This window comes from Anabrus simplex, chromosome 1 (genome assembly GCF_040414725.1).
Source record: "Anabrus simplex isolate iqAnaSimp1 chromosome 1, ASM4041472v1, whole genome shotgun sequence".
Taxonomy (NCBI): Eukaryota; Metazoa; Arthropoda; class Insecta; order Orthoptera; family Tettigoniidae; genus Anabrus; species Anabrus simplex.
In genome coordinates this window covers 510,199,268-510,218,875 of record NC_090265.1, presented here as the reverse complement: position 1 = coordinate 510,218,875, position 19,608 = coordinate 510,199,268, and the positions used below count along the sequence as shown (strand labels likewise).

The 19,608-nt window shown below is 38.1% G+C and overlaps 1 protein-coding gene across 2 annotated transcripts in view; it reads left to right on the top strand.

The window, feature by feature from the left end:
• The window catches only part of LOC136857036 (ATP-dependent RNA helicase p62), a 154,868-nt gene that overhangs the window by 12,393 nt on the left and 122,867 nt on the right, over positions 1–19,608 (top strand). For both annotated transcript variants that reach the window (XM_067135384.2, XM_067135383.2), the window contains exons 3-4: positions 3,243–3,446; positions 13,930–14,055. In XM_067135384.2, coding sequence (XP_066991485.1) covers positions 3,243–3,446; positions 13,930–14,055 — 330 coding nt within the window. The remainder of the gene's footprint in view (positions 1–3,242; positions 3,447–13,929; positions 14,056–19,608) is intronic.

The following is a 19,608-nucleotide window of genomic DNA, read 5'->3' as shown; positions in this document are numbered from 1 at the left end:
GGATAAACTTGATATCAAATGATATCGCGTAAAATGATATTATATTAAATTAGTAGGGCAGGAGAAGCCTGGATGGTTACACCGTAAATATTGTAAGCTATTATGAAGACTTAGAAAATGTTCCTTAACACTCGAAATATTGCAAGTCCACTTGAGAATACTTGGAAGAAAATTACAGAGTTCCTCGTCGGGACTATCACTACACGACTATAGTAGTAGCGAGAGTGTCCACGCTGACTACTCAACTGTAACTGAGTGAACAGGCTACAGTGGGCCCTCCTTTTATTCGATCCGGGGCGTCTACGTCACAATACGGCTTGACTAAATATCTCCTGAACCCTTCAATGGATTTACTTGAAACTCGAGCATTGCGACGTTCAGGTGATTCCAAACAAGATGACATATCGCTCAAGCCGCTAGCATAATTATTTTTTTACAAAAGAAAATATTTATAAAATCCTCCTATCAATACAAGTCATCTGTTGGATGAAGCAGTCTATACATGTTTCAGCCTAATCTCAAGGCCATCTTCAGTAGTAAAACAATGATTACATAATATACAAATAAATTAAAAATCGTAATGATGTGAAGTGACAGTGATCATGATTGGTGAGTTAAAAACACGTTGAGGTACAAAGTCCTCTCGTCTAATAGATCTTGCTGACTGTTAAATAAAAACACTATGCTGAGGAGTGTAGTGAGACCGTCAATACTACGAATAAAACGTGTATAACATTTGTAACTAAAAATTGTCGTCTCGAATGGAGATGACCTTGTCGGTGTCAAGTCACATTGACAACCATAATTATTACGGGAGTTACAAAATTTTCCCCGTCGAACAATCCAGAAGGTGTGACGTGGAGTCTAGAATATACGAGTCCAGGCTGGAAACACGTGGTGTGATGGGCGGGCGGTCTAACTAGCCCCTGTGGCTACGTCACAGCTCACAGCTGTCCTACACTCGCTTGCTTGCCCCGCTGGCGGTAAACAAACCAGGCGTGCTCAGAACATAACGCGTGGTAATTAAATGTCATTTATACTAAAAAAATACTCATGTACAGGTCGTAACCAGTACAATATCTATATCCAACTTATTCACATTTCTAATCATTCTTTGCAATGGACTATGGAAAGCGTAGTTTCTTTGCTAGTTTGTTACAAAATACTGATTTAGTCTTGTATACTGTATCTAAGAGGAACATCAGTGTTCACTTTTTCAATAATTCAGAACAATTTGAGAGTGGAGTAATTTATATATGAAACTAATAGCAAAGTTCTCAAGACTTTCTTGAAGAGACTGTAATTTCAGATAGTTTTTCTGTTTATATTCTGTGCAGTCATATAGGACACCAATTGTTTAGGAATAAATATGTAAACATTTATGTTGGACGGACTCTATACTAGATATGGAAACAGTATGGTTAGGATTCTGTATCAAGAGTGCAGTATTCTAGTAATGGATGTACCAATGTTGCGTATGAGTCTTCTAGTTGCAAAAACAGCTACATCACTTTTTGTACAATTGTGGTGTTGCTGGGTTCGTTCCCTCTGAATAGTCTTCTATAATCCTGTAAGTGCAGAACAGCTATTCAGATACATCATGCTGTTACAAGCAGGTGAAGTTATGGGTTAGTGTTCTCCCTTGGACCTTTTTTAATGGGCATAATGCCCAGGTAACATAACCTAGATATGTGCTAGTTACTTAATGTTAATGCATATTTGAGTCAGTGCTTGCTACAAATTAAAACTTGTATACTGTTGGAATCCTTCAATTTTTTCTGCTCTGATTAGTGTTATAGGGGATGGTTACCTAGTTGTACTTCCTCTTAACACGTTCACTGCGTATTAGCAGAGCATGACATACCCGCCAACCTGAGCAAAATATTTGTGCGGGACTCTTTAAAAGTTGTAATTATCAAAGTTTAGTATGTTGGTAGGACGAGTTCTATCGAACTCGTGGACTTATCCCACTCACGCGCCTGGTGCATGACCCGTGGTTGAAATCAAGAAGTAATGCTGGTCACCAGACGGATCACGCGCCACACACGTTGGTAGATTACTGTGCATTATTTACCGTGGATAGCAAATAAATGCATAAAGTATGTTACAGACATAAATATCAATATTTCTATCATTAGAGAACTGCTGAGGCGGTATGCCTTCTGTTGAAACTTACCTCTTATTGAGTGGGTCTCGTGATGTTGAAGGAACCACATTGTCGGTCATCTGAAAAAATATAAATAAAATAACAAGCATCACAACACAGTAAAAAATTATTGTAAGTTCTTTCAAGTTACTTAGAAATATGATGCAGGAATAAATGACAATTACAAGTTCAGTTCTTTTACTGAACATATTGCAGTGGTGGCATTTTTTTTTTTCAAAAGCGGAATCGCTCTTAATTCTCTTGAAGTAATAATAAACAGGAAATGCAGTGTCTCACCTCGCATTGAAGTGGTCTTGCTGCTCAAAGATCCCATACATGAATGACGACGTATGACAACTCTTAGAGAGGAAATACGCATGTGCGAATATCGCTACAGACGAATCTGCTAGTAGATTGGACTTACACGATGTGCGGAATGACACTCAGAGCCTTTCTTATTATGCGGGAAACCTGTGATTCACATTTCGTAGCAACCGTCCCATGAAGCGTTAGGCGCGTGCTTTACACGTGCTTATAAAGTAGCGTCGCGCACCCAGTATGTGATCCGCACTGAACGTGTTAAACAATCATAACCACCACCACTTCTCGCACCTCTACTCGTTCCTTGTACCCTAATGAACTGGGCTACCGGATGATTTGGCCGTGTGGTTAGGAGTGTGCAGCTGTGAGCTTGCATCTGGGAGATACTGGGTTCGAGCCCCACTGCCGGCAGCCCTGAAGATGGTTTTTCGTGGTTTCCCATTTTCACACCAGGCAAATGCTGGGGCTGTACCTTAAGGACACGGCCACTTCTTACACACTCCTAGACATTTCCCATCCCGTCATCACCTTAAGACCTACCTGCGTTGGTGTGACGTAAAACAAATTGAAAATAAAAATGGTAGAAATCTTGAAGAGAAAGCAAGTGAAAGGCCAGGAGAAGACATTCAACATGTTGAATGCTCCCCTTCTCAGAACACCTTTAAATGTATGGAAATATTTCTTGCTCCATTAGGAGGAGGGTGTGAGTGACACATACATTTTTCTATGTTTATATTGAGATTATTTTTAAAGTACTGCCTTTATTTTCATTTAGGACGTACTTCGCTAGGAACAGCGGCAACTCCAGAAATGGAGGAGGCGACCGTAGAAATGGAGGAGGTGGGGGATTTGGTAATCGCGGTGTTCAAAGAAGTCAACAATCTGCGGGTAACAATCTCCGCAAACCACAGTGGGACTTCCAGCAGCTGACACAGTTTACAAAGAATTTTTATATACCACATCCAACTGTAGATAACAGGTAAGACCTTTCACCAGTGTTCATATTTCATGGCTAGTCAAAATGCATGTCTTTTTGACATTTGTAAGAGTTTTGACTTTTTTTTTTTCAACTCTGAAATTTGTCATATGGAGACTGTGCTGTAGAATGACACTTCCTGTGAATGACTTATAATTAAGTGGGCAGTGAGAAAGCATCCTATTATATTTCCAAGAAATTAACAATGCTTGCAACTGTGAGCATTGAAGAAATCGTCATTCCATCCTCCACTGACAAAGGCTGCAGGCAAAAATTTTGGATTTGTCTTATTTTGTACGTGTAATCTATTCAAGTGTTTTTACATGGTAAGTCACTGTTAGCCGTCAGTTTCCTAGATTTAAGGATTATCATAATCTGTTTCTCTTGTCGAGCTTCCTCCGGGTTTGTATGTTTATGGCATCTTACCATCTTCCACTATCCAGCCACGGTTGTTTCTCATCTGTGTTCCAATCCAGGTTTCTTCTAATTATAAGATTCTTAATTTTCAACCACCTACATCTGGGTCTCCCTTTTACCCTCCCTCCTGTTTCGCTGTACATCATCAAAACTATCAAATTTTATCCCTCTCCATTCTGTCTTAGTTTTTCCACTCAGATTTTCTCTTTGTTATAGTACTTTCTTATTCTTTGCAAGATATAAAATTCATTTTTAGGCTGTATTGTCGACCTTAACAAGTGTGATGGTACTTTTAGGAGAATTCCACCTTTGCAATTCAATTATATTTTCAGAATAGCATAAAATCATGGTATATGTTTTGTCCTCATTGGAAGACATCTTCAGCGATGAAATGTTCAAAAGACAATAAAGAGAATATACAGTGAAACCTTGTTAGTGCGTTCCTCATTAACGTTTTTATTTTTGCTTAATACGTCATAAATTCGAAGTCCCGATTGTCATCAAATTAAATTTCTATAAAAATACCTCGCTTATTGCGCCACAGATTTTTAGTATTACCGCTTAGTATGATCATATCTTTACTAGCCCTGAAAATGTTGTCATCCCTTGTGAAAGGAAGTTTATTTTCAACTTGGGTAAGAGCAGTTGCCACAGTTGCGTGATCATGGAAAAAGTGAGCTTATTGATGCTTGTATTTTGCATTCCATTCAGAATTTGGAAATTTATTTTATGTGAAGTGGTACAGCGAAGTTTCGTCGCGTGATTGGGTAGTCTACATCTCGATTAGGAACATAATCGTGTGAAATTGACCAGTGTGGTGCATATTTGTCTTGTGATAGCCTAGTTATGGATACGGAAAATGTTGTGAACTTCCTTGCTAATGGAGACAAAATTAAAATCTTTCAGAAAGTGGACTGGCATCTGCATCTTGAAATGTGCAGAGGTCTCGAATATTGAACTTGCACCTTCGAGTTTCGACGCAATCATTCGACTTGGTCAAAGTTTTTCAAAATGGTGGTCAGTCATTCCTCTTTGTCGCAAGTGGTCTAGTGTAACCTCCAATTCAATGTCCAAGAGTGTGACCAGAAAATAGTTCCAATGAATAAACTTTTAATGTCCACCTATTCAATACATTAATAATGTTTATAGATGTAATTACAACATTCTAATTATATTCAGTTCTAGTTTCGACACATTTTTGCGTCATCCTCAGCTGTACAAAAGAAATCTGAAAATAGGCGAATTGTATAAAACTCGCGATAAATATTGTATGTGATATAAAATCCCTATGAAATCTACATTAAAACAATGACACATAATATAACCTTATTGAACAAGTTAAAAGCCTTGCGAGTCAGAAATATACTGAATGTTGAATGACAGTTCTCAAATGGATTCATATCCCTGTGGACATACAGTAGTAAGGTCAATAAATTTGGTGTGTGATTTACAATAATAAAATAGCTTGTTTTAAAACATTTCTACACCTTAATTCAACTACGATTCATAAAGTGCGGAGCCATCTTAAAATAATCGTGAATAAAATTTGGGTGTGGTGGAATTCTTCTATATCTAAGGCCTGTGAGGTGGAAACACATGACTCCTTAGGATGTAAACAGGAACTGTGTTTCTCAGTTCAAATGTGGAACCTAAGAAAAATAAACACCAATAACAATTCAAAGCGGGGAGTTTTAAGACTCGCACTCAAAAGTATATGCAACCGCTCGTGTCAAGCTGTACCTTGTTTACCGTACATTATGATTGGTCTACGGCCGTATGGGGTGAGTCTTTCGTACACTTGAGTAGTCTTAAAACTTTGTGATATGAAATCCTTATGAAATCTACATTAAAACAATGACACATAATATAACCTTATTGAACAATTGTTATTGGTGTTTATTTTTCACAGGTTCCACATTTGAACTGATAAACATACCTAGTTCCTGTTTACATCTAGAGTTATTTATGCATTTCCACCTCATAGGCCTTAGATATAGAACAATTCCACCATACCCAAATTTTATTCAGCAGTTTATATTCACGATTATTTTAAGATGGCTCTGCAGTTTATGAACCGTAGTTAAATTAAGGTGTAAAAATGTTTTAAAACAGAAGCTATTTTATTATTGTAAATCACTTGCCAAATTTATTGAGCTTACTACATGTATGTCCACAGTGACATGAATCCACTTGAGAACTGTCATTCAACATTCAATATATTTTTGACTCACAAGGCTTTAACTTGTTCAATAAGGTTATATTATGTGTCATTGTTTTAATGTAGATTTCATAGGGTTTTTATAACATGTACAATTTTATATTTATTGTGAGTTTTATATAATTTGCCTATTTTCAGATTTCTTTTGTACAGCTGAGGATGACGCAAAATGTCTAAACTAGATCTGAATATAATTAGGATGTTGTAATTACATCTATAAACAACATTATTGTTGTACTGAATAGGTGGATATTAAAAGTTTATTCATTGTAATTCTCAGTTCAATACAGACAAAAAATGAAATTTCTTACGTTAACAGAAAATGTTTAATAACCCTCTGCTCCGAAATAAAAGGCTTCTACTAATGTCTGTTTAAGAAAGTGTGATCTGCAATAGTACTTTGATATTTTTATTGGCCCCCATGCACGTTTTCATATTTGGTGTTTGGTGTTTTTCACAACTTTCAGTGCACTTATTTTATGACCCCCATCAGAAAATGTTTTCATATTTCTTCTCATGTTTTTCACACATATTATTAATACTTTCCTCATCTTTAGATATGGTAGATATAGTTTACACTGTACCCGTGGATACAAGTCGTAAAATGCCTTCATGTCGGAAAAAGTCGTAGTGTTTCTATATCCCTGTTAGTTTTTATTCATATATTCAGTAGTACGTTTTCTTGCTTAACTCATTCTTTTTGTGTTAACAAGGTTTTACTGTTAAATATCATAAAATAAACACATCCGTAAGTTCAATAGTAAATTTTAGAAATAATCCCACCTATATGATGGCAAAGTTTGTGCAGATTTTCTTAAAGAAACATTTTAAGTTTACTTCGACAGCAGTACTCAACAACATGGTATTTTGCAACAGAACCAAGGATTTTGATTTAGAGGAAAGTAACATGAGACATGTATTCCAACATACCAATTTCTAAAACAATAGACCCTTAATTAAGGCCACGGCCGCTTCCTTCCCATTCCTAGGCCTTTCCTGTCCCATCGTCGACATAAGACCTATCTGTGTCGGTGCGACGTAAAGCCCCTAGCAAAAAAAAAAAAAGACCAGGCGAGTTGGCCGTGTGGTTAGGGGGGTGCAGCTATGAGCTTGCATCCAGGAGATAGTGGGTTCGAATCCCACTGTTGGCAGCCCTGAAAGTGGTTTTCTGGTTTCCCATTTTCGCACAAGGCAAATGGTGGGGCTGCACCTTAAGGTCACGGCCGTTTCCTTCCCAGTCCTAGTACTTCCTTATCCCATCGTCGCCATAAGACCTATTAGTGTCGGTGCGACGTAAAGCAGGTAGCTAAAAATTAGATATAAGTGATAGGAATGTGTGTGATGAGGAGGAAGAGGAAGATTTGCCTCGGTGTTCAGCAGAGTGACGCTTGCGCAGGCAACAAATATGCCACGTAGTCTTCAGGATATTCTTCTGTCACGAAGTGATGTGCAAGAATCTGTGTTAATTTAAAGTGCAGTGGTTGCTGACTGCCTTGAATATTAGGTTGTCTGGCAGGGTTCAGAATATAAAATATAAAGTCGAGGACATTATGTGCCGGTAGAGGGTAAAATTTGAGATGCTGAAAACTTCTTGAAAGTACCAGTACTATATATAATTTAATCACGTGTGTTAGAACCTCAATACCACGAACCTACTACGCTGGCGTAGCAGGGGGAGAGGTGATAATCCCAGGTGGCGGTTAAGGGGGTCCTAACTGGTTTGCCGGCGGACTTGAGGGAATTAAAATACCTTTCGCGGACCAAACACACTACCCCTTGCAGGTGGGGGACGCACATATAGAATACACCCGTGGTATCCCCTGCCTGCCGTAAGAGGCGACTAAAAGCGGCCCAAGGGGCTGTCAACTTGGGAGTGTGGATCGGCGACCATGGGGCCCTTAGCTGAGTCTTGGCATTGCTTCCACTTACTTGTGCGAGGCTCCTCACTTTCGTCTATCCTATCTGACCTCCCTTGGTCAACTGCTGTTCTTTTCCAACCCCGACGGTATTGGAGCATTCGAGGCCTAGGGAGTCTTACATTTTCACGCCCTTCGTGGCCCTTGCCTTTCTTCGTCCGTTACTTCATTTTTCGAAGTGACAGATCCCTTCTTTTTTCTCTTTACCCTCTGTGGGTGGTGGACGCAGACGAATAATACACCCACGGTATCCCCTGCCTGTCGTGAGAGACTAAAATGGGCGACCAAGGGATGATTGAATTAGAACCATGAAACTACTTTTGATTCGTACCATCATGCGGGGAACACCATGGGTTGCCTGAACTTGCGAGTAGTACCACTAAATTAAGTACGAAATAGGTTTGTGATTAGTGGCAGTAAAGAGGCTGGCCTGGGGGTTTCCAGTACTTGTGTGTCGTACCCATGTGAGCAACACCACGGGTCTGGGCGTAGCCTGTGAGTTGTACTGCTATATGAGTGGCACTGTGGGTCTGCGTTGCCTGTAATTAGTACCCACTATGCGAGGAACAACACGGGATAGTTGAGAGTCCCTGTGGTTAGTACACCTAGGTGAGGAACCTTAGCGGTTTGCGTTGACTATGAGTGGTGCCATTGTGTGAGAAACACCATAGGTCTGCGTTCCCTGTACGAAGTGCAATGTTTGTGAGTAGTACCATCTTGTGTGGAACACCGTGAGTCGTCGCTACTTTTGATTAGAACCCCAACATGACAAATACCATGGTTCTACTTTACTCGCGACATGTACCATTCTGTGGGGCCTTATACGTGGATTTTGCACCCCTTTAGACATCAAGCATCATTGTGCTTTATAAGTGGTCCCGTGGTTAGTAATACTATTATTTACAATCTTTTTTTTAGTCTGATCCACTGTTTTTTGTTGGGTTCATGTCCATCCATGCATTCTTCATGGCATTTTTGAATTTTATTTTGGTTAGTGGATGAATTTTAACTTTGTTATTTCATACCATTAGGGGCCGATGACCTCGATGTTAGGCTCCTTTAAACAAGCATCATCATAAGAACCTCGATAATCCAGAATCGGTTAATTCAAAATCCCGCTTAATGGTTTGACTACAAATTTCGGCTATTACCATTTCAAAATGCGGGCTTCACGCTGGTGTAGATCTTATTTCTGTAACTTCAGCCATTTAAAAGTTATGAAAATATTTACAGACTATTCCATAGGGGAGGGTTGACAACATGTGGTGATTAAGTCACTCAGCCTGTTCCCCGCTCGCGCTTTCTCTCTCACTCCTACAGCAAACAGCGGAGTCAAGAACTTTTGTCCGTGCAGCTGTTTCAGATGCTGAAGCTGAGCAGTTCTTTAATAAATAATTATAAAAATGATGTGCCAGGCCACGGCCAACTCAAAATTCCAGCCTGCTACACATGACAGTTCCATAGTGATGAAGTCAGCCTTTTAGTGCATTATATGGAGGTACGAGTCTTGTTTTCATGGTGGTTTGGTAGCACGTTGTTGTTATTTCAACGTTATTAGAGGTGTTCGTGTTTCCAAGTGATAACTATATGAAAACGCATCAGTAAAGTATGTATTTTCAGCAATAATATGTGTTAAATGCTATAACATTGTAATTTCAGCAGCCTGGTGTTAGGAAGTGTTGCTAGGTTATGTGATAGGTTAGGTGAACTCACTGAGATATTATGAATTGTCTAAAATACTCTAAAGTTTATTATTTAATTATGATTATTTTTATAATGTGTTAGTGTACTGTATGCTCCTATTTGCAAAATGGGACGAAAGCGTAATGTGCCTGGATGTACATCCAATTACCATTCAAATAAGGAGGTGGCTATCTCAACATTTGCATTTCCTAACGATAAGGAGAAGCGAGATAAATGGATTCATGCTATACACCGAGCTAATTTTGATCCCAGGAAATATGCCTGTGTCTGTATTAAACATTTTTCCGACAATAACATTATTCGAGTTGACACTGCAAAAAGACTAGATGGTTCAGTTTTAACTGCCCAGGGTAAAGCCAACATTAACTATATTTCCTCGGCAGTCATATATTTCTCAATCAACACCTGCCGAATGAAAATCTCCAGAAGAAAGGAGAGGGTATTTTTCAGATTCAAGAAATAACCTCCAAGACTGAGCTCAAATAAGTGTAATATAATAACATATTAGAGACAGCAACAGTTTTCCTAGTGACCTTTATACTATTTTCCAAACTGTTGTGGAGAGCTACACGTTAACCGAGACCTTGATACCTGATTCAGTGATGCATTTTTTAAACGGTAGAAATCATAGGGATGTTTCTTTCAATGTTTTGATCATGAAAGTTGAAAAACCTGTGACAAGCGTGGGTATGTGCTGCTGAGTTAATGAGTGTTGTTACCAAAATCTGTCATATATTTTGGGAAATACTTTTTTTTAACAGTAATTCATAAATAACAAAATCATGTGCCCAAACAACTGTAAAAGAATGGCGTTCTTTTGACAGAAAAACAATTCATCTAGTCACCATCAGCGTACAGTTCAGTTCAGTACCATTCAGTCGAACATTTTACGATTAGTAATATACCACCTTGAGTGCATATATTTGGTGTATGCATTATTTTGATAGTGTTTCTTCGATGTTGTGTATTTATAGGCTTATTCTTGCATTTCCTTTGTCACACTGTGAGAAAAAATATCGTATCAGCAATATAGGAATTACACGCAACGACGGAGACTGAGCACTATACGTGTGAAGTCACAACTATTGGTAGCAGGCCTATATATATCAAGCTGGCCGTGGCCAGGCCATAGGCATTCCTGTTACACATGTGTAGCACTGAATAGCCTTATGCTTGAAGAATATATCCGTAACTGCTAAACCCATACTAGCACTCCCAGATTCTAAAAAAGAATGACATCCTTATATTAAAATTTAAATTCCTTTAAATTCCCATAATTTGTGACCAAAGCCAATAGAGGTAATACAGTCATTATGAATAAACTATTACATGCAAAAATATCAACATCTATATCATCTGATGGCCAGACAGGCATCAATTTTTGGAAATGAGACATAGCTCTCATAGTGCATTGGGACTGCTGGTGGCTTCAAGTAGCCTATGCAGTGGCCTCTATGGTATGCACTAGCCTTGCATCTTGGGAAGTGTGCTAAGTTAAAAAAAGATTCAACTAACAGAATTCAGAGAAGAGAAAGGGTACATAAGTTAAGTTGGAGACAGGTTTAAAGTACTGATAGTGCTAGGTCCCAACTGACGAGCCCAACTTAACACACGAGGGCGAAACGCAGGCAACCAAGAATGAGTTAGCTGGAAAATTTATAATGTCCAATAACGGACCATTATATTGGCATCATCCTTATTAAGTCGCGTTGTAAAAATCCTGCGCTATCCATTCCTCGAGGAAACAATTTCCCCGCATCAACCGTCCAGAAATTTAGAGGACTTCTACGGCATACTCAACAGATCTTGGCGTTGGTGCCCCCGTCATTGCAATAATTAGAGCAAGTACTGTACTAGAGAAACGATCGGTGGTGAACTTGCGTTAGGGACCATCTTAGCATTGCATTCGGGGTGGTATTGGTTAGAGAATCTTTGGAAATCATAAAGCAGGGAGTGGCCACAACAATAGGAAGGAGACAAAGCGCATTTTGACAGTTTTACTTGAAGACCAAACTAGTTTAGTCAAATGTTCATAGTTTTAAAACGTCCACATTATGTGCAGGGTTAAATGTTTGGCGATACAATCGAAAAGTAAAAACAAACAGGTTTTTTTTTTTTTTTTTCACTTCCCTCAGGGCATTGTATAGTCACTGGGCTTTCAGGCAGGAATCGAAACCGCTCCTTAATACAAATCTGGTATTTTAATTTTATCGTATAAGAATATTTTATCGAGACCAGAACAGATGTTGCATATTAAATACATACAGCCATGGAAGGTCTTGGGATTGCTATTACTTTTTTGGTCCGAATACAAGACTGGGAATTTTACGTTTTTGTAGGTGCCAACTATTACGGATTGTCCGTAAATATTACGGATTTTACCTCGCGATTACAGCATTGCGGTGAAACTGGATATTATTACGGAGAAGCGACATTATCGCGAAAAATTTTCTATGGAGGAAAAGAAAAAAGCAAAAATGTTCAGTAGTTTCGAGTATGACTGACCTTGTCGTTTTAATGCTTGTGAGTTGGCAAAGTTACTTGTTCGATCGTCACTTCCTTTTGTTACTCGTGAGTGTTAGAAATTCATTATGAATGAAGGATCTCTACACTGCTCTTCTCCTCGATAAAACCTTAAGTAATGTTGCATTTGCAGTATTAAATGTACTTAACATAACTCTTCCACAGAAAGTTTCCATTGTTGATAGGAAAAATCAGACATAATTCAGCCCTACATTAAGATTGTAACTTCTACTGGAATCGCGTACGGTTCAGAAGACGAAAACGTCAGTTGGAGGAAGGGTACTTGAAGAAAACCTACACTGAAGAGCAGTTCCTGGGTGCGAAACAAGCTACAAAGAATGTTTTATCACAGAACTAGTAGCGAGCAAATGTTATTGTGTAGTATGATATACTTTAGAATAGATTGCTTTCGGAAAGGGCAAAGGAGGGTGTCATTATCGAAAAGGGTGGAGCATGTTTTCGATTTGACTCGAAAATTTTCTGAGAGTGGGGGTGGGGGATTATGGATAACCCACTTCGGAAGTTGGCACCTCTGCTTAAAAACTGCAGAATTTTTATTTTGTGCACGTTACATTTAAAAAGTTGTATCATTTCCCACTCCTAACTTGCGCAGCGAGCGTGCTTTCCAGCTGAGCTCAAGGTCACGAAGAACCATAATTCCTGAAGTTTTGATGATACTTTTTCTCTTTCCAATATGATTGTGATTAGTGACGGGCAGAATTGAATAAAATGCTTTTGCAAACATTTTGGAATCGATACTTACATTCGAAACCATATTGTAAAGTTCAACATAACCCAAGATCACATAACCTGTAAATGTCGATGAAGACCTGATTTTGCGGTACAAGATTTCCAGAAACGTGACTCCGAATGGTACACTGGTGACCAAATTACAGTGGAAGATTAAGAAGAGAAGAAATTTTGCCATCATGTTTGACACTTTTGTATCTAATGTGCTTTATTTTATTAGATTAGAGGATTATAGATTGTTGTATGGCTTGGCGTTATTAGATGTTTCGAAGAGTTTGACTGATCGAAGTTGCTTACCTGAAATAAGTTTTCAGGGAGAATTGAATATAAAGAATGGAGAATTTTAACTTGTGTGCCGGTAATTAATGTTCGAAGCCGGTCTCTCGGTCTGACTTGCCTGCCTCTCACCTGGAGGGCCCAGGTTTGAATCCCGGCCAGGTCAGGCATTTTAATCTGGATGTAAGGGCTGGTTCCAGGTCCACTCAGCCTACATACGGGCAGTAGTTTGGTTTAGGAGTGTTTATAAGATTATAATTATACATAGTTCATTTTTGTGATGTTTAACCAAATTGTTGGTTTTCATTCATTCCCGAATTTTCAGTTTTCCCGTGTTTTACTTTTTTTTTGTGGTCCCTCCAAAAACGGAGAAATAAGGTTCCTCAGAATACATTTTCTATTTGGGAACAAGCAGTTAAAATGTAGGGTTCTTTTTACATCCTTACACTGTTGAAATAGAAAAAAAAAATAGTAATAATTCATTATGCCTAAAATGCTATTTAATTTCTGAGTTTTTATCTCAGAACTAATCCTGATATTTTTAACAGGTATTGGAGTAAGAAGAAATAAAATATAATTTGTTGTTGGGAAAAAATTGAGTATAATGACCTCAAATGTGTTCCATCTAGTATATTGCTTGATGATCATTCTTAATTTATCACATCTGAACTTGTGTTTGCAGGCCATTTCATGAGATTCAAGCTTACCGTTCAGAAAACGCCATCTCAGTCAAAGGCAGTCAAGTCCCAAATCCTATTCAACGCTTTGAAGAGGCAAACTTTCCAGACTATGTTTTGGAGGAAATCAGGTAGGTACAGTTTATATCTTCATTTTAAGAATGGGTTATATTGAAACTTCATTGAATGCTGTAGACGCATAGACGTTAGTTTTAGAACTATTTGAGAAACGAATGAATGGTGGTTCCATTTTTTAAATAAAAGGATGTGTGTTTTTGATGAGGGGGTGGGGGTTCTCTTGGAAATGGAATTGCTTTATTGTACATAATTGCAATAATACTGCATGTAAGGATAGTGTTAATCGTAAAGTCGTAGGCTTTTTTAAGTTTGCTATTTTAGGTGCAAAATATTAAGATATCTTAGGAACCTGTAGCCTTTGGATGACCTGTCTTATCCCTGGCTTTGAAAATATGAAAGTGACAGAGGTATGAGCAATGCTAGTAATACCATTCCTTATGCAGCCGGTACCTGCCATGAATGGTGTGAATGTTGCTCATAGGGTCGGTTGGTGCATGCATTTCAGTTGGGCTTGCCAGACTGATGTGTAATAGCAACTTCTGGCTTAGTGAAGAAAGCAACGGAAAACTGCCTCACTCCTTATTTCCCTAGTGCGCCTCTTCAGTGATGCCTAAGCCATCTATGACAGCTGATGGTGGAGCTGTTGAGGATCCAGCCAGCCTTAAGGCTGAGAACTGTACATACACATGCAGACTTTTATAGTATTTTCTCTGAATTTACACTTCCCTTTCCGAAAAGCTTGCATTTGCTCATGCAATAAAATTGTTTTCGAATCTCCTTGTTCAGCTAGTTCTGTAATTTTATTTTGTTGTCTCAAGTCATGTTGATTTTTTTTCATTTTTGTGTCGATGCATCCTTTCTTTTAAAGTTGTAATATTATTTGTCTGCTTCACGATAAGTGTTGTGTGTTTCCTACATTTTATAACCTTTTCACTTCCAAACTTACGTTAGTGCTGTATAGTTTAAGTTTAATAGATCACTCAGTACCGTGTTTAATGATTCATTGGTAATTACAGGTGGAGGTTCCTTCTCTTTGCCGACTGTTGAGTGGTTGGTTCTATGTGAAGTTCAATTTTCTTGTATTTTTCCACTTGTTTCTCCTATATGGTCTTCCTGTATGTGATAGTGTTTGTATCCAGGAAAAACTTTAACTACAAATTGAATTGCATTCGAAAGTAGAATTTATTGTGTTGTGTTTACACTAATCAGGGTCTTAAAATGCCTACTGCAAAAAGTGGAATACACATACGTTTCCTCAGAGATCCCAGTTTATTTCCTTGACTAGAAATTGCCAAATGCCATTTAGTTTTTAAGTTCCTTGCCTTTCGGAAATCTGTGAAATGAAATACTACATTCTTTCGAGGTCTTTAATTTACAGTAAGGAACGTTACAGTACACCATGTTCGTTTAGGAATTACACTGACCTGCGAATTCAAACTTTCCGATCATTGCATGAAGTTTACATAGTGATCTTTTATATTTCGGGCTTGCTGATTCTAGAACTGAAGTCAGTTTTCCCCTAACACATCAGGTGTTTGTGCAAATTCAAAATGAAAATTTGATGAATATGCAGCACGCGCACATGTAAGATTACTATTATCACATGTAAAGAACGCTTATTTTTTTCACCCATTTGAACACTATCTTACACTGGTATACTTATGAACATACAGTAATATAAGGATATGTAGTGTATTGTGTTAGGATATGTAGAAAAACACAGCCAAATGGACCAAAATTTACCACGCATTAAACTGCATAACGTACTGAGAATGATAAGTCTATGATTTCAATTTTATGTCTGGACGCTGTGGTGCTGGTGTATCAGGGCCATCGGGAATGGGTAAAATTGCAGGTCGAATATTGCTTGGATAAATCCCTTCACATTCACAGAACAGAAGTAGCAGTGAGTACTGTGGTCTGGGAGTTCTCGTCACACCATTGGAATGCCGAATGGCAGTGCAGTTCTCTTACCGTTCACCCATTGCCGTAACTGCTCTATGCAGGTTCTACAAGCCTTATGTAGTGCCCGCTGCTTGTCTTGGTCTCCAAGTTTCAAACCAATGTAGGCAGAGTAGGCCTTTCTCACAAACTTGGTTAAATTGTGCAGCTGTCTCATCGGTATAGACAAGAAAAATGTTTCACCTATCAATACTTTATTTATTATAAACAGAATCGCATCAGTACCAGTTTCGGCCTCTTATGGCCATTATCAGCTGGTATATTACAATATTGTAGCCATTAGACATTGGTGTATGTCACAAGATGTTATGCTTGGAGCATCCGGATGTCTAATGAGGTTAAAGGTAAAATGTGTTGTGATAAGGTTTTATCTGTGACTAATGTGGCTACAGTAAGCTAAAACTTACTGTGTATCCATAAAACATAATGAACACATTAAACATCTTAAAATACATGAAACATAGTATAAAACACTTGGTAAGTTTAAACACACTAAAATATAAAGTACATATATGTTAAACTTGTTAAAATTTGAGAGTTCTTGTTCTGTGGAGTTCCTTTTTGAAGCTCCCTTGTGGTTCTTGCACCTCTGTATCTACGTTTCATAAAATGATCTTTGGAAATGTTCTTTTTGATTAACATGTCATATCTATTCATGGCAAAAACCCTTGTAAATTTTTCAGGTACTGTTGTGGTTCAACTGTTCATATATTTTTTTGGTGAATTTTGAGGTAGACTGTAAAGTCTTCAGGTATTAAATTTGGTTACAGGGAGTTGTTGGTGGCGACCTCTCTCCTGTCTGTATTTGTGTTGTGGATATTGCTGTTGTTGAGGTCGTGCAGTGTTGTGTTTGAGAGCTTGCTGTGTCCTACTGCGAGTATGTCTGGGACTTGTGTTAACTGTGGTGAGGGGAGACAGTTCTAAAAGAATATTAACACAGTGCGTCACTCCCATATAGAACGCTTGTGAAAAATCTCTTTTCACTAGCAAGCGAAACACAATTCAGACTGTCACGGACGAACACGAAAGAATGACGCCACTCAGCCAATACCGCGTGTTGCTGGCTGTGTTGTACATAGTTGCCAGCTCTACGCTCTGAGTGTGATAATACAGGAATTAATAAAATAATAAAAGAACACGGAAATCTATATTAAAGCAACGCTCTTCCTAACAACGTAAGAAGTGCATTAGTGCATGTGATGAAATAAACGTAATGTAGGATTTGTTGAGAAAATGTGATGTGTTGGGGGAAAATTAACATCAGATCCTGATTCAGGATGCAGAAGTCATCCTAAAAAGCAATGCAGGATGGCAGCAATGAAACCATTGCAGGACAGTGTTATCCGAAGTTCGCATTATGTAAATACCGTAATTAATTTCAGTCGCTAAATTATAATCACCCGCACTGAGAAGAAAGCTCATGAAGTACAAAAATACGTCTTGACACACTCGTGAATCTTCTAATGAGTGCTTCACCCACGCAATTTTAAACTAAGAAGAGCGCACCTAGCGTAAAAATGGTGCGTTTCGCAAGCCCGAGAGGGAACCAGATTCACGACCAGCGAGGCTTTGTATTTCCCAGCCTTGTATAACAACGTAAGCAATGAATAAAATGTTTACATGAAGTGTTGTCCTTGAAGGACAGCATTGCTTCCACTCGGAGGGGAGATTACACAAGTGCACAGCATGTAATACGTCCTCATGAACAAACTGGGAAAGAACCACTCTGACCTGAGGCTATACAAGAATGCAACATCCAGTAATATGTACTCACAAAACAAACTAGGAAATAATCAGTATAATAGTGTATTTACTTGTGTATATGTCCCCCACCTTTTACCCTTTCACATTTTTCTGCCAAAAAATGTAAGGCAAGTCCAGTATGCGATATCCTGAAATTTTATGCAGTGATCACTACATTGTACATGTAACCATTCCACAGTCTTAAGAAACTTACAAATGTATTGAGTTTTGCCGACTTTTCATCGGAAGGTAATATTTCTAAATTTAAAGACAATAAATAAATAAATGACTTTTAGGCCTGCATATAAAGTAAATATAGCTGGTTTTAATTACTCTTTTATCACGTCATTCGTTTCATCTCGTTAACTCCTCTGAGGTTGACGTCAGGAAGGGCATCCAATTGTAGAAACTCTCCATGAAGATTAATCTCTTCATATTAGACTCCAAAGACAAAGGCGATAAGGGTATGTTATTATTGTAAGATTATTATGCAATATTAACCATAATTAAACTCGTGTTTATATGGTCCACGTTTTTATGCTCCAACTTTTCAATACTATATTTATTTAAATTTTATGGCCTTCGTTGGACCACTCTAGCCAACTTTATGCAAAGAATTTTTTAGTTTCCTCTCAGCCCAGTACTTCATTCTCTCTGATCTTATCCTTCTTTCTTCATCGGAAATCATCCTTCCTATTGTCTCTGTTGATTCTGATTTGCAGTCTGGTTTGTTTGTGAGTTTCTTGATTTGGTCAGTTTTGTTTCTTAGGTCTTCCACTGTAATTCGTAGTTCATCCATATCTTCTTTGGTTTCTGTAATCCACTTAATGTTGCACTTGCTATTCCATAATTTTTCTATTCTCCTGATGATACTGTTCTCTGGTGTCCTGATTAGATGTCCAATACTATACTATATCATACAATGTTTACATTATTCTCAATCTTGGTTGGAATTAGTTTTGGCCTTGACTAGGCAATCGTCAACCATAACATAAAATTGTAAAAATACATCAAATGACTAAAAACAAATGCACAAACGCAAATTACATTAAACAGTAATAAATGAACTGTGTAAAACACGTAAAATGAAATTAAGACGAAAGTTATACCTGCCAACCCTTCAGATTTACCCGGAAACTTTCTGTTTCTTTACTCGTCTTCCGATTTATTTTAAATTCTTCCTATTTTTGACCAATATAACCTCCAGAACAGTCAATACTCTTCCCCTGGGATAAAGCATAAATTTTTACGTGCTTGTGTAATTTACCTAACCTCATTTCAAGCGTTTTTATTTGATGCTGTATTTCGCGAGTTATCGTCCGTCGCTTTCGTGTTTCTTGCTCGCTACAGCAGCATGGTGTGCTTTATGGCTGGGGATTTGGGACGGCAATTGTCCTACAAGCAAGAGAGGCTGGTGACTCAGTTAATCGAAATGAAAGAATGAGTTTCTTATTGTGTGGTTCGCGCACTATTAACATTGTATCTGTGTGTAATTTCGTTTGAATTGTATACCACGTGTTTTTTGTAGCTGTTCTGTGCTTTTCCCCGTGTCAGTCATGTTAATAATGTATGAGACATGCCGATCTGTCTTGTATGTGCTAGGTACGCATATATCACTGCATTTTTGTTAATTCCTACATCATAATTTTAATTTCAATGTATTTCAGGGAGTTGTCGGTGACAGTTTCTGGTATTTTCTCTTCACATTATGGCCAAAAAGCATAACAAATGTTCGCTCCAAGTGTTCAGAGGTACCTATAAAATTAAATTTCCGTTCATTTTACAGTCTAATAAAGGAAACTATTATGCAAATCACCTCGGGAGATGTTTTATCTCGAGTTATCGAAATTTTAAGATATATAGAATACCGTTTGTGAACATGTATAGCACATAATTGAATC